General features: G+C 44.8%; 1 protein-coding gene across 1 annotated transcript in view; it reads left to right on the top strand.

The window, feature by feature from the left end:
• Positions 1-13,152, top strand: part of GREB1L (GREB1 like retinoic acid receptor coactivator) — a 221,187-nt gene that overhangs the window by 200,388 nt on the left and 7,647 nt on the right. Inside the window, exons 31-33 of the mRNA XM_084619690.1 lie at positions 726-953; positions 3,520-3,661; positions 4,916-5,116. Of these exons, the coding sequence (XP_084475816.1) occupies positions 726-953; positions 3,520-3,661; positions 4,916-5,116 (571 nt within the window). The remainder of the gene's footprint in view (positions 1-725; positions 954-3,519; positions 3,662-4,915; positions 5,117-13,152) is intronic.

Here is a 13,152-nt window from a genome sequence, read left to right as displayed (position 1 = left end):
CCTCCGATTGCAGTGTAGACATAAGTAATGATTCAAAGCTGTTACTGTTGTGTGCATGACATTTCAGATAGCTTCACAATTAACAGTTGCATGTCATTTTGCAGACATTTTATCTCCAATTATTTCATCTCAATTAGTGTTTTCTGTCCATTAGCTAGTGTTGTGATTGACTCGATCACTTTCTCTGCTCTCTTGTAAAACGGATCAGTTTTTGACATAGAGTTTACCTAAGCCTTTCTATCACTTGACTTGCCAGTGGGAAAGAACATTTTGGTTGTTTGTTTTTTATCGGCTTGACTATTCTGGGGGTTTTTTGTTTCTCAATTAAAATTCTTTATTTGGGAGTCTTAATTTTCTAGAAGGCATTATGCCATGCCACTCGATTCTTTTTACCTTCTCCCACACTGCACTTTATTTAGGAAATGCCTTTCCTGAATTGATTCATAAAGCTACTTCCTTCTGCCTCTCCATATATCTCACCAGTAATACCCACCACTCTTGGAAAGTCTGTATGCTTACAATGACTGGATTGAGGGGTAGAGGTGAGGGTGGCACTTACATTAGCTATTTATAATAATGTAAATGTTCCTTCTATGTGTGTGCATGAATATACAATTATGTATTTGTACAGCACCTAGCAAAAAAGGATCCTTATCTAAACATTGCACAATAATATAGTAGCAGAGATCTAAAACACATATGTGATACATGATTACATTTCATAGCCAGTCCATGGAGCCAGGGAGTACCAGTAAGAATGTGTCTTTGAAGAGTGTTCTACAGCACATTGAAGCCACACCAAAAATTGTTCATTATGCAATACTGGGTATTCAGAAATGGAACAGCAAGTTGAATTCCAGGGGATCAAAACCTCCATTCTCCAGGTGCCATGTGCATGACTTCATACTGCTCAACGTAGACCTGACTCAGAACGTGCAATATGATCTAAACAGGTATGCAAAAGTGATTTAACAAATACAGTAAAAAATCTCCCTGCCAGCTAATAGTCATGTTTCATAGCCATAGTAAAAACAGAGAGTGGTACTTTCATGGCTGTGAGGTCATGGCCACAAAATACTACTTTAAAAAAAACACAGAATGATGTGCTCAGCATTGTAATAAGACTGCAGTATCCAAACAAACTAAAGTCAACTGTATGATTGGTTGAGTTACTTCTGATGTCACATTCGTGTTGCATCAAAATGAGCTGTTCAAAGTGAGGGTTAGCCCCCCTTCTCTCTATGACATAGGAACTGCATACAAAAAAGAAGCATGCATAGGGAACAAATGGATGTTTTGTATATGATTTTAACAAAAACCAGTCGTATGTGATTTCAAGAAATAAAACCACAAAAATCTAAAAATACAGATTATGAGTAACAGTGTTATGTTGCCATCACAAAACATCCATGCACAAACCTACTACTACATTGTGAAAGAGTGGTCACCCAGAAAGAGAGTCTGTATTAAAAGGCTAAAAGAAACATATCAAGCAGTTCTGATAACATCATGGTAACCCACAGCTGCAAAGCTACTGCACTGTAATGGGTGTGCATATTGGGTGTGGTATTGCAGGAGTTCTTTTATCTCCCAGTTCTCTGTTTGTTATCAGCACCTATTCATTGACTGTGGGGTTAGGAATAAGGGAAGTGTTGGTCACTATGGCATTAGGAAACTTCACAGTCTTTCACTGGATCACATAATTCCATTGTATAATTTCAGTATGGGACATTTCCTCTAGCATTATACCTGTAGGGGTGATTTAACTTTCTAATTCCAATCTCTTCATGGAGTGCTGAGTGAAAAAATGTCCTGCAATGAAACATACCTAACAAATTACAGCACGACAGTTTGTGTATAACACGACAGGCCCCTGTATTTCATAGCTGTGTGCTGCTTGCTGTAACAGCAAGGGAACATACTGTATATTTTAAAAGCCAAATAAATCTTAGGCACAGGGTTACTTGGACAAAAATCAGGAAAGGGACTCTTCCTGTTAAGATTGGTTATTTCTTTGCCAATCAGTTAGCAACCAAGATTTTCCAGTATTATGAAGCATGGCTAGTGTAGCTCTCAGATCACTGGGAAATCCTGATTGGCCAGTGAGGTTTGTTTTCATACAGGTTTGATGTTCCATTCTAGCACTTGTTAAAGAAAAACTGTACCCCAAAACTGGAATGATTTATAATGAATTAATTTATCCCTGGGGTGGAGGAGAGAAAGGAGTGTTCTCTGTTATGGTACAAGAGGAGCAGCTGACCAAGGTTGTGAACGTTTGTCAACATTCTTCCTATTCTCCATTGTGATGTGCCCTTGCATAGTGCTGGTGCAATTCAATAGGACTTAGCATTGCGCGCAGGGAAAGAAAAACAGTCAGTGCATGGAATCTAGATGCAGGGCTTCCACCTCCCCACCAGGTGCTGTTTTTATACCACGTAAGGACTCATCTGAGTGAAGACTGGAAAAATGGAGTCAGGATAGTGAGCACCAGGGTTAAGATGGAAAGACAGACAGTGGGTGGGTGGGTGACGAAGGAGAGAAAAGGCCAGATTGAAGCTACAGGAGTTTTAAAAAAAAACCACACACAGAGAAGACCTAAAATACAAGAGAGAACCAAGAAGAAATCAGAAAAGGAGAGGCAGAAAATGCACTGACTGTTTTTCTTTCCCTGCGCGCAATGCTAAGTCCTATTGAATTGCACCAGCACTATGCAAGGGCACATCACAATGGAGAATAGGAAGAATGTTGACAAACGTTCACAACCTTGGTCAGCTGCTCCTCTTGTACCATAACAGAGAACACTCCTTTCTCTCCTCCACCCCAGGGATAAATTAATTCATTATAAATCATTCCAGTTTTGGGGTACAGTTTTTCTTTAACAAGTGCTAGAATGGAACATCAAACCTGTATGAAAACAAACCTCACTGGCCAATCAGGATTTCCCAGTGATCTGAGAGCTACACTAGCCATGCTTCATAATACTGGAAAATCTTGGTTGCTAACTGATTGGCAAAGAAATAACCAATCTTAACAGGAAGAGTCCCTTTCCTGATTTTTGTCCAAGTAACCCTGTGCCTAAGATTTATTTGGCTTTTAAAATATACAGTATGTTCCCTTGCTGTTACAGCAAGCAGCACACAGCTATGAAATACAGGGGCCTGTCGTGTTATACACAAACTGTCGTGCTGTAATTTGTTAGGTATGTTTCATTGCAGGACATTTTTTCACTCAGCACTCCATGAAGAGATTGGAATTAGAAAGTTAAATCACCCCTACAGGTATAATGCTAGAGGAAATGTCCCATACTGAAATTATACAATGGAATTATGTGATCCAGTGAAAGACTGTGAAGTTTCCTAATGCCATAGTGACCAACACTTCCCTTATTCCTAACCTCACAGTCAAGTGAGCTGTAGCTCACGAAAGCTTATGCTCAAATAAATTGGTTAGTCTCTAAGGTGCCACAAGTACTCCTTTTCTTTTTACAATCATTTTAGTGAATCTGTGTTTAATATCTAGGTACTTCTGTGAAGATGTAGATTTTAACCTGAGAACAAATAGCAGTGGCCTTCTCATCTGCCGCTTTAACAACTTCAGTCTCATGAAGAAACACATCCAGGTGGGAGGGCAAAAGGACTTTGCCATTAAACCAAAAATCATGGTGAGTTTTGCATGTTTGAAAACGAGCTATGTGCAGGAGACAAAACTGGTACTTTGCCATTGTTTCCATGAAGGTCAAGATTTGGATGTTTACTTAGTGTGTCAGAGAAAGTCTGTTCTGTGTTTGAACAGCGTCTAGTGCTATGGCTGGACCTGCTATGTACTATCTCAATGCAAGTAGTAATAAATATTAATAATTTCTCTATCACTAGCAGTAATCCTGGGAGTCTGTCACAACTCCTCCATTATAATGGAGACACCAAGAACAAACTGGGATTTGAAAGCTGATTAAATAATTACTAGTTAATTCACGGATTTCTTTGGCTGAGTAAGGCTTGAATTAGGAACTCTCAAATCTAAATTCTAATCCGAAGTGGATAAATTTTTCTAAACTCAAGATTAAAGGTTTTCTAAATTCATGTGGGATAGATAAATATATGTAGTCATTTCCAGTCTCTAGTGGTTTATGGTGATCTTCAGTCATTGCTGTTGTTGATAAGAAGAAACATATTACACAGGCTTTGAAATTTCAAAGTACTCTGGAAATCCACCTGCAGACTCTGGCTATTGCAGAATGTGCTGCTTGCTACTAAATGGTGTTTCATGCACAGTTCGTTTTACCTGTGCTCGATGAACTGTATCAGCTTTCAGATGAGGTATAATTCAAGGTGTTTGGTTTGAATCTTGAAATCCTATCTTGGTCTGGTTTCCTGACTCCTTTAAACTCTCTCTTGCTACTGTTCATACCTAGTCCTGTAGTTCAGATCAGATGGGACACTGACGCTAACTCCCCCCAGATTTGAATGCTTAGGGGGTAGTGGCTAATTATTCTCTGTGCATCCAACAGAGTTGGAACTAGTTGACTAATTGTACTGTGTGACATTCTGTATATAAAGTCTTTTGCCTAATGGGCCATAAGGGGAGAGTTGAATCTATGAGGTTGTGTGGGTGGTGTAGGGTGAATGAGGGGCATTGTAGTAAATAGTGTTGCTTTTGAATTTAAATTATTTGTATTTTTATTTTCTGTCCTTATGCATTGAGATATTCACAAACGTGCTTAACAATCAAAGAACAAAAAAATCACAGTTTCTGCTATTTCCATGTGGTACCACTGGGTTGCATGTTCTAGGGTTTTGCAGCTTATTTACCAAGTGGGAATTACAGTAACATAGCCACAAGAAGGCAAACTGTACATTCAGTGAAGATACAACCTACAGAGTGTTGACTGAAAGAGGTTCCATCATTTTCATTGTAGGTATCAGAGAGCGTGGCCCCAATAATACCTCTTCAGTATGTCTGTGCCCCAGACAGTGAACACACACTGCTGGCAGCCCCAGCTCAGTTCCTTCTGGAGAAATTCCTTCAGCATGCAACATACAAACTCTTTCCAAAGGCCATCCATAACTTCAAGAACCCTGTACTGGCCATTGACTGCTACCTGAACATTGGACCTGAGGTACAAAATAATTCTAGGGGGAAATGGGCTCTCTAGCAAATACAAATTGTTGTATTTCTTACTTCTAATTTTTTAAAACTTTCTTTTTGTATGATGACTCCTTACAATCATCGGGGTGGGTATTGAACCCAGGACTTTGATTTAAAACCATGACTCTCTATTACTCAAACTAAAGGGCTAATTCTATTAGCTTAGAAGGAGTAGCAGCAAACCTCTTATGTTGCCTGGAAAATTGGGAGTGTGGGGTCCGAAGATCCATACTGTGCTAATAGATTAAGAAATTTCAAGGCCAGAAGGGACCGTTGTGATAATCTAGAGTGACCTCCTGTATAAGAGAGGCCATAGAATTTCCCCAAAATAATTCCTAGAGCATTATTTATTTTATTTTATTTTTTAAAGTCCAGCCTTGATTTAAAAGTTTTCAGTGATGGAGAATCCACTGCAGCCTTTGGCAAATTGTTCCAGTGGTTAATTACTCTCACTATTAAAAATGTATGCCTCATTTACAGTCCGAATTTGTCTAGCTTCAGCTTCCAGCCATTGGAACATGTACCTTTCTCTGCTAGACTGAAGAGTCCATTTTTAAATATGTGTTTCCCATGTAGGTACTTAGAGACTGTAATCAAGATATCCCTTAACCTTCTCGTTGTTGAGCAAAATAGATGGAGTTCCTTGAGTCTACCACTATAAGGGAGGATTTCTAATCCATTAATCGTTCTTGTGGCTCTTCTCTGAACCCTCTCCAGTTTATCAACGTCTTTCTTGAATTGTGGGCACCAGAAGTAGACACAGTATTCCAGCAATGGTCACGACAATGCCAAATACAGAGGTGAAATAACCTCTCTACTTCTATTCGAGATTCCCCTGTTAATGCATCCAAGGATTGTATTAGCCTTTTTGACCAGAGCATCACGCTGGGAGCTCATGTACAGCTGATTATCCACTATGACCCCAAATCTTTTTCAGTCACTGCTTCCCAGGATAGAGTCCCTCTCCCCCCCGCCCCCCCATCATGTAAGTATGGCCTACATTCCCTGTTCCTAGATATATACATTTAGCCACATTAAAACACACATTGTTTGCTTGTGCCCAGCTGACCAAATAATCCAAATTGCTCTGTATCAACTCTCTTTATTATTTACCACTCCCCCAGTTTTTATGTCAACTGCAAACATTATCAGTGATGACTTTTTTTTCCAGGTCATTGATAAAAATGTAAATAGTTTAGGGCAGTGGTTCTCAAACTTTAACAACCCAAGGACCCCCATTTTGATTTAAAATTTTTTGCAGACCCCCAGTTCAACCCCAGGCCCCGTCCCCCCTTCCTGCCCCCACTCTATTCCTGCCCCTCCTCTTCCCTGCCTCTTTCCACTCCCTCCCCCGAGTGCATCCCATCCCCGCTTCTCCCCCTCCCTCCCAGTGCCTCCTGCATGTCGCTGAACAGCTGTTCTTCTTCGAGTGCTTGCTCATGTATATTCCAGTAGGTGTGTGCGCATGCCACGTGCATGATCGTCAGAAGGTTTTATCCTAGCAGTACCCATTGGGTCGGCTGTGGAGCCCTCTGAAGTGGCGCCCTCATGGCGATGTAGATAGTCCCCTGCTGACCCACCGCCTGCTCAATTCCTTGTTACCGCCAGTGATCGTCATTGGAACAACTTGTCTCTTGCTTTAGCAAGTGCTTTCCTAGTGGTTTTTTCCTGTACATAGTTGTTAATCGTTCTCATAGTAGTTAGTGAGTGAGTAAGTTTAAGTTGGGAGGTTCCCCCTCCCTCAGCTAAGATTTTCCCCACCTGGGGCATGCTGCAGCCTCAGGGGTTCAAGCCATGTGATAGGTCTGGTAAGCCTATGCCCAAAGGGGATCCACACGCTGCTTGTCTGAAGTGCCTGGGAGAGGGATATTTGCAGGACAGATGTAGTATTTGCAGAGGCTTCAAGCCCAGAACCAAAAGACAGAGAGACTATCATTTGAAATTCCTTTTAATGGAGTCCGCTCTCCTGCCTCAACTGGCACAAGAGGCAGCACCAGCCTCGGTGAGGGGCACCAAGGAAGGACTTGCATAAGGAGCATGGGCACTGGTCCCTGGTGCAGAAGGCAGGCTTATCAGTGCAACACCCATCACAATCCCTGGGGCTGCATAAAAAGAAAAAGGCAGAGAGGGGACCGTTCCTCCACCAAGAAAAGCACACAGGACACCAGTATGGTGCGTCCCATGCTGGGACACCAAATCAGTCCTGACACGGTCGACTCCGGCCTCGAGAGGAGGTCCATCGAGTCTGGTGTCGGTGGACTCCCCAGTCCGGAAGGTGTTGGAGGAGGACCTGGACCTTCCCTCCACACCAGATGCTTCTGAGGCAGCATGGAACTTGATGGCCATGATGGCACAGTCCTCCACTTTGCATTCCCAGGCACTGGTTCAGGTGCAGACACCACGTGGGGCACCGACGGCGGCACCACCTATGTGGCACAAGGGCAAGAGCACCATGATGCGGCGCCGTTCCCCATCGCCTCGGTACCGCTTCCCAGCATTCTCGGGGTCCACTCCTCCCTGGTCGGGCTTGGACTATTCCTCTGAGTCAGAGGTGGAGTCATTTGTGTCCTGACACAGCCAGTACCACTCAAGATCCCGGCACTGGTCTTCGCACCATAGAGCGGAGAATCCCTCAGTACCAATGGTATCCTGGCCACCCCAGTGGCAGGGCCAAGCACAATGGCCCTTTTGGACACCTTGGACCTATCACCAGGCTCAAGGGCATAGTTCCAGGGCGGCATCAGTAGTTTCCGTTGCCTGTGGTGCCCCTCTCCCCCCGCCCCGCAATGTTGGTCGCCCCCGACACTTCCAGGGCTCCTGAGGACCCACCTCGGGGTCCACACCCTGGGCATCCCGGATCGGGTGCATTGTCAGAGCCACTAACGCCCGCAGCTCCCAGTCGCAGCAGTGGTGGATGTCCCTGAGCATGTCACCAGGGAACCAGAGGAGCAGAAAGACCCTGTCCCACCTTGAGCCTCATCTTCTTCCTCAACAGACGAGGCAGTAGCTGGCACTACTACATCCCTCCCGGCAATGGACGTAAAAGCCCACCAGGGCCTTCTTAGGAGGGTGGCCCAGAACCTCAACATGTAAACTGTGGAGGTTGTGGAGGACTAAGACCCAATAGTCAACGGAGGGGCAGAAACAACAGAAAGCGTCCTCTACAGTCCTTCTCCGGCCAGGGCTCCTCCAAGCAGTCCCTCGGCTCAAAGCCAAACTTTTGAAAGTGCGCCCAAGGACGGAGCACCAGCCCAAGTCTCAGATCCTTTCCCTCCCTTTGTGAATCGTCTGTCCCACTTCTCCCATGCCTAGGCCCAGATTACTTCAGATCGCTGGGTCCTGAGCATGGTGGGGGTGGGATATTCTATCCAGTTCTGTGCTCTACCACGCACCTTCCCTGTCCCTATTCAGAGACCCCTCACGAGCAACTCTTTCTACAGGGGTGATATAGGAGGTTCCTCAGGACTTCAGGGGCAGGGGATTCTGTTCCCAATATTTCCTCATCCCTAAGGCCAAAGAGGGGCTCAGGCCTATCCTGGATCTGCGAAACCTCAACATATTTATAAGAAAATTGAAGTTTCATATGATCTCTCTGGCCACTGTCATTCCTTCTCTGGATCTGGGGGACTGGTATGCTGCCCTTGACCTCAAGGATGTGTACTTCCATTATGAATTATTCCAGTGCACAGATGATTCCTGAGTGTTGTGGTCAGCAGCCAACACTGTCAGTTCACTGTGCTCCCGTTCGGGCTTTCAATGGCCCCTTGTGTGTTCACAAAGTGCATAGCAGTTGTAGCAGCCTTCCTCTGCGAAGGCAGGGTACAGGTTTTTCCGTACCTGGATGACTGGCTCATCAGGGGCAATTCTTGAGTACAATTGCAAGAGCACGTGGCATTGGCACATGCCACTTTCAGGAGGCTAGGGCTCATTCTGAACAGGCCCAAGTCTACCCTAGCCCCAACCCAAAAAATAGAATTTATTGGGGCTCTCCTGGACTCCACTCGAGCGAGAGCTTCCCTGCCGAAGTCCCGGTTCCAAAGCATCAGAGAGCCTCTGCCAGTTTCCTTAAAATTACAGCCAGAAACTGCATGAAGCTCTGGGACATATGGTGGCCTGCACGTACATAGTACAACACACCAGATTGCTCCTTTGCCCCCTCCAGGCTTGGTTGGCGAGGGTATACAGACCCAGCCGGGACCCTCTGGACAGACTCGTTACCCTCCCACCCCGATTCTCAAGTCCCCTAAGCTGGTGGCTACAACCTTGGGTGGTCTGTGCTGGAGTACCCTTTGCTAAGCCTCAGCCCTCACTGTTGCTGGTCATGGACACATCGGAGATGGGCTGGGGAATACACTTGGGCAGTATCAGAACTCAAGGCCTGTGGTCACTAGAACTATCGTTGCATATCAACGTCAGGGAGCTGAGAGCCATTTGACTGGCTTGCCAGACGTTCCAGGCCCATCTTCAGGGCAAGTGTGTCTCAGTGATGATGGACAACACCACAGTGATGTTCTATATAAACAAACAGGGTGGTGCTCGCTCCTCTCCCCTGTGCCTGGAAGCTCTCCAACTGTGGGACTTCTGCGTCGCACACTCCATCCAGCTACAGGCCTCATATCTGCTGGGAGCAGAGAACTAACTAGCGGACCACCTCAGCCACTCGTTCAGTACTCACGAGTGGTCACTCAGAGCGGGCATTGCCCTTTCGATCTTCCAGAGGTGGGGCTATCCCTACGTGGACCTGTTCATGACACAGAGCAACAGAAAGTGTCAGCTGTTCAGCTCCTTTCAGAACCACAGCCAAGGCTCCAGAGCGGATGCTTTTCACCTACTGTGGACGGGTCACCTGCTATATGCGTTCCCGCCTTTCCCCCTCATACACAAGGTCCTCCTCAAGGTTCGGCAGGACAGGGCTTCAGTGATCCTCATAGCACCAGCGTCGCCCCAACAGCACTGGTTCACCACGCTGCTGAACCTATCAGTGGACAGGCCAGTAGCCCTTCCTATGCTCCCGGACCTCATCACACAGGACCACAGTCAACTACAGCACCCCAACCTGGAGTCCCTCCACCTCATGGTGTGGAAACTCCATGGCTCAACTAGCTTGAACTGCAGTGCTCGGGACCTGTTAGGGAAGTCCTACTGGGGAGCAGGAAACCCTCCACTCGCACAACATACCTGGCAAAGTGGAAGCATTTCTTCATTTGGTCCCTACAGAAACATATTTCAGCAAGCCCCTATTCCCGTTGTGCTAGACTACCTTCTCTACCTGAAACAACAGGGGTTGGCAGTATCATCTTTTAAGGTGCACCTGGCTGCCATCTTGGCCTTCCACCTAGCTGTGGTGGGTAGGTCGGTCTTTGGACATCCCATGGTTGGTCATTTTCTCAAGGGCTTGGATAGGCTTTATCCGCAGGTGTGGCAGCCCGTTCCCCAGTGGGATCTCAACCTGGTTCTCTCCAGACTTATGCGGTCCCCCTTTGAGCCCATGGCAACCTGCCCCATATGCTACCTGTTCTAGAAGGTGTTTTTTTCCGGTGGCCATAACCTCAGCCAGATGAGTCTCTGAACTCAGAGCGCTGACTTCCGAGCCCCCCTACATGGGTCTTTATAAAGACAAGGTGCAGCTATGCCCTCACCCAGAGTTCCTACCCAAGGTAGTCTCCCACTTCCATGTAAAGTCTCCCACTTCCATTATTTCTAGTGGTATTCTTTCCTAAACCTCATGCCAGCAACAGATAGCAAGTACTCCATTCTCTGGATGTCAGGCATGCCCTAGCCTTCTCCATTGAACGCACACAGCCATTTCGTAAGTCACCACAACTCTTTATTGCAATCGCTGAAAGGATGAAAGGGCTTTCCATCTCATCTCCATGCATTTCGTTGTGGATCGCATCCTGAATCAGAACGTGCTATGACTTGGCTAAGATTCCAGCCCTGACACTGATGGCGCACTCCACAAGAGTGCAGGCTTCTTCCCCGCATTCCTCACGCCAGTCCCTATTCAGGACATATGCAAGGCAACAACATGGTCTTCCATCCACACCTTCATGCTGCACTATGCCATCACTCAACAAGCGAGAGACGATGTGGCCTTCAGCAGGGCAGTACCTCAGTCAGCAACTTGGTGAACTCCGACCCTTCCTCCATAGAAACTGCTTGGGAGTCACCTCTTGGAATGGACATGAGCAAGCATTTGAAGACGAAAAAATGGTTACTATCTCATTACTGTTGTTCTTCGAGATGTGTTGCTCATATCCATTCCAAATCCCGCCCGCCTCCCCTATGTCGGAGTATTCCGACAAGAAGGAACTGAGCAGGTGGCGAGTCGGCAGGGGACCATATACACGGCCATGAAGGTGCCACTCCAGGGGGCTCCATAGCTGACCCGATGGGTACCGCGAGGGTAGAACCTTCCAACGACCGTGCACGTGGCACGCGCGCACACACACCTATTGGAATTGACATGAGTGACACATGTCGAAGAACAAGAGTTACAAGATGGTAAGTAACCATTTTTTCCCCTGCGTGCAGGAGGTGCTGGGAGAGAGGGGGAGGAGTTGATCAGTGGGGCCCACGGACTTCCTGGAGTACTCTCACAGACCCCCAGCAATCTGTGGACCCCGGTTTGAGAAACGCTGGTTTAGGGCCAAGAACCAATCCCTCCAGGACCCCACTAGAAACACACCCGGTCAATGATGATTCCCTGTTTACATGTACAATACATTTGAGACCTATCAGTTATCCAGTTTTTAATTCATTTAATGTGCGCCACTATAATTTTATATTATAATTTTTTTTCCAAAATGTCATGTAGTACCAAGTCAAATGACTTACAGAACTCTAAATATATTACATTAACACTATTACCTTTATCAACAAACCTGTGATCTCATAAAAAAAAATCAAGTTAATTTGACAGGATATATTTTCCATAAACCCATGTTGATTGGCATTAATTGGATTACTCTCCTTTAATTCTTTATTAATCAAGTCCCATATGAGCCACTCTGTTATCTTGCCTGTGAATGATGTCAGTCTGACAGTTCTATAATTATCTGAGTCATCCCATTTACCCTCTTTACATATTGGCACAACATTAACTTTCTTCTAGTCTTCTGGAATTTCCCTGATGTTCCAAGACTCATTGAAAACCATTATTAGCAGTCCAGCAAGCTCCTCAGACAGATTTTGTAAAACTTTTGGATGCAAGTTATCTTGATCTCATGATTTAACAATGTTTAACTTTAGTAGATACTGTTTAGCATCTTCCTGAGATACTAGTGAAATGGGAAGAGTGTTGTTATATGATATGACTACATCATCTCTTTTATCCCAAAGACAGAATAGAAGTATTTATTGAACACTTCTGCCTTTTCTGCATTATTATTGATGATTTTACCATTCCCATCTAGTAGTAGACTCATACCATTGTTAAGATTCTTTATGTTCCTGATATACTTTAAACAATCTTATTGTCCATAATTCTGCTGGCCATAGATTTCTGCTTATGTCTGTTTGCTTCCCCTATCAATTTTCTACAATTCCTAGATTCTGGTTTATATTCATTACTATCAACTTTCCCTTTCTTTCATATATATATATATATTTATTTTTAACAGCGGCCTTCACTTCCCCCGTAAGCTAGGTCTGTTTTTTAAACAGTACAGCTGTTTCTCCTCAATTGTGGGATTGTGGCTTTTTGGGCTTCTAGTAACTTGTTCTTAAACAAGTCCCAATTATCATTTCACATTTTTCTGAATAAATTCTTTCTCTCAGCTGATTTGGCTCATAATTGTGTTCAGCTTTGTGAAACTGGCCCTTTCAAAGTACCAAGTATATATAGATCACTGGTCTGGACTTTATTCTGTTTGCACAATATAAATGTGATTAAGTCATGATCACTTGTACCTAAGCTGCCATTAATTTTTAGTTCTGTGATCAGATCCTCTTCATCTGTCAAGACAAGGCCTAATATAGAATTTCCTCGTGTTGGATGCAACACTT

This window comes from Lepidochelys olivacea (genome assembly GCF_965140295.1).
Source record: "Lepidochelys olivacea isolate rLepOli2 genome assembly, chromosome: 2".
In the NCBI taxonomy this organism is placed as follows: domain Eukaryota; kingdom Metazoa; phylum Chordata; order Testudines; family Cheloniidae; genus Lepidochelys; species Lepidochelys olivacea.
Note: the sequence above shows the minus strand (reverse complement) of the source record. Positions and strands in the feature narration are given on the sequence as shown.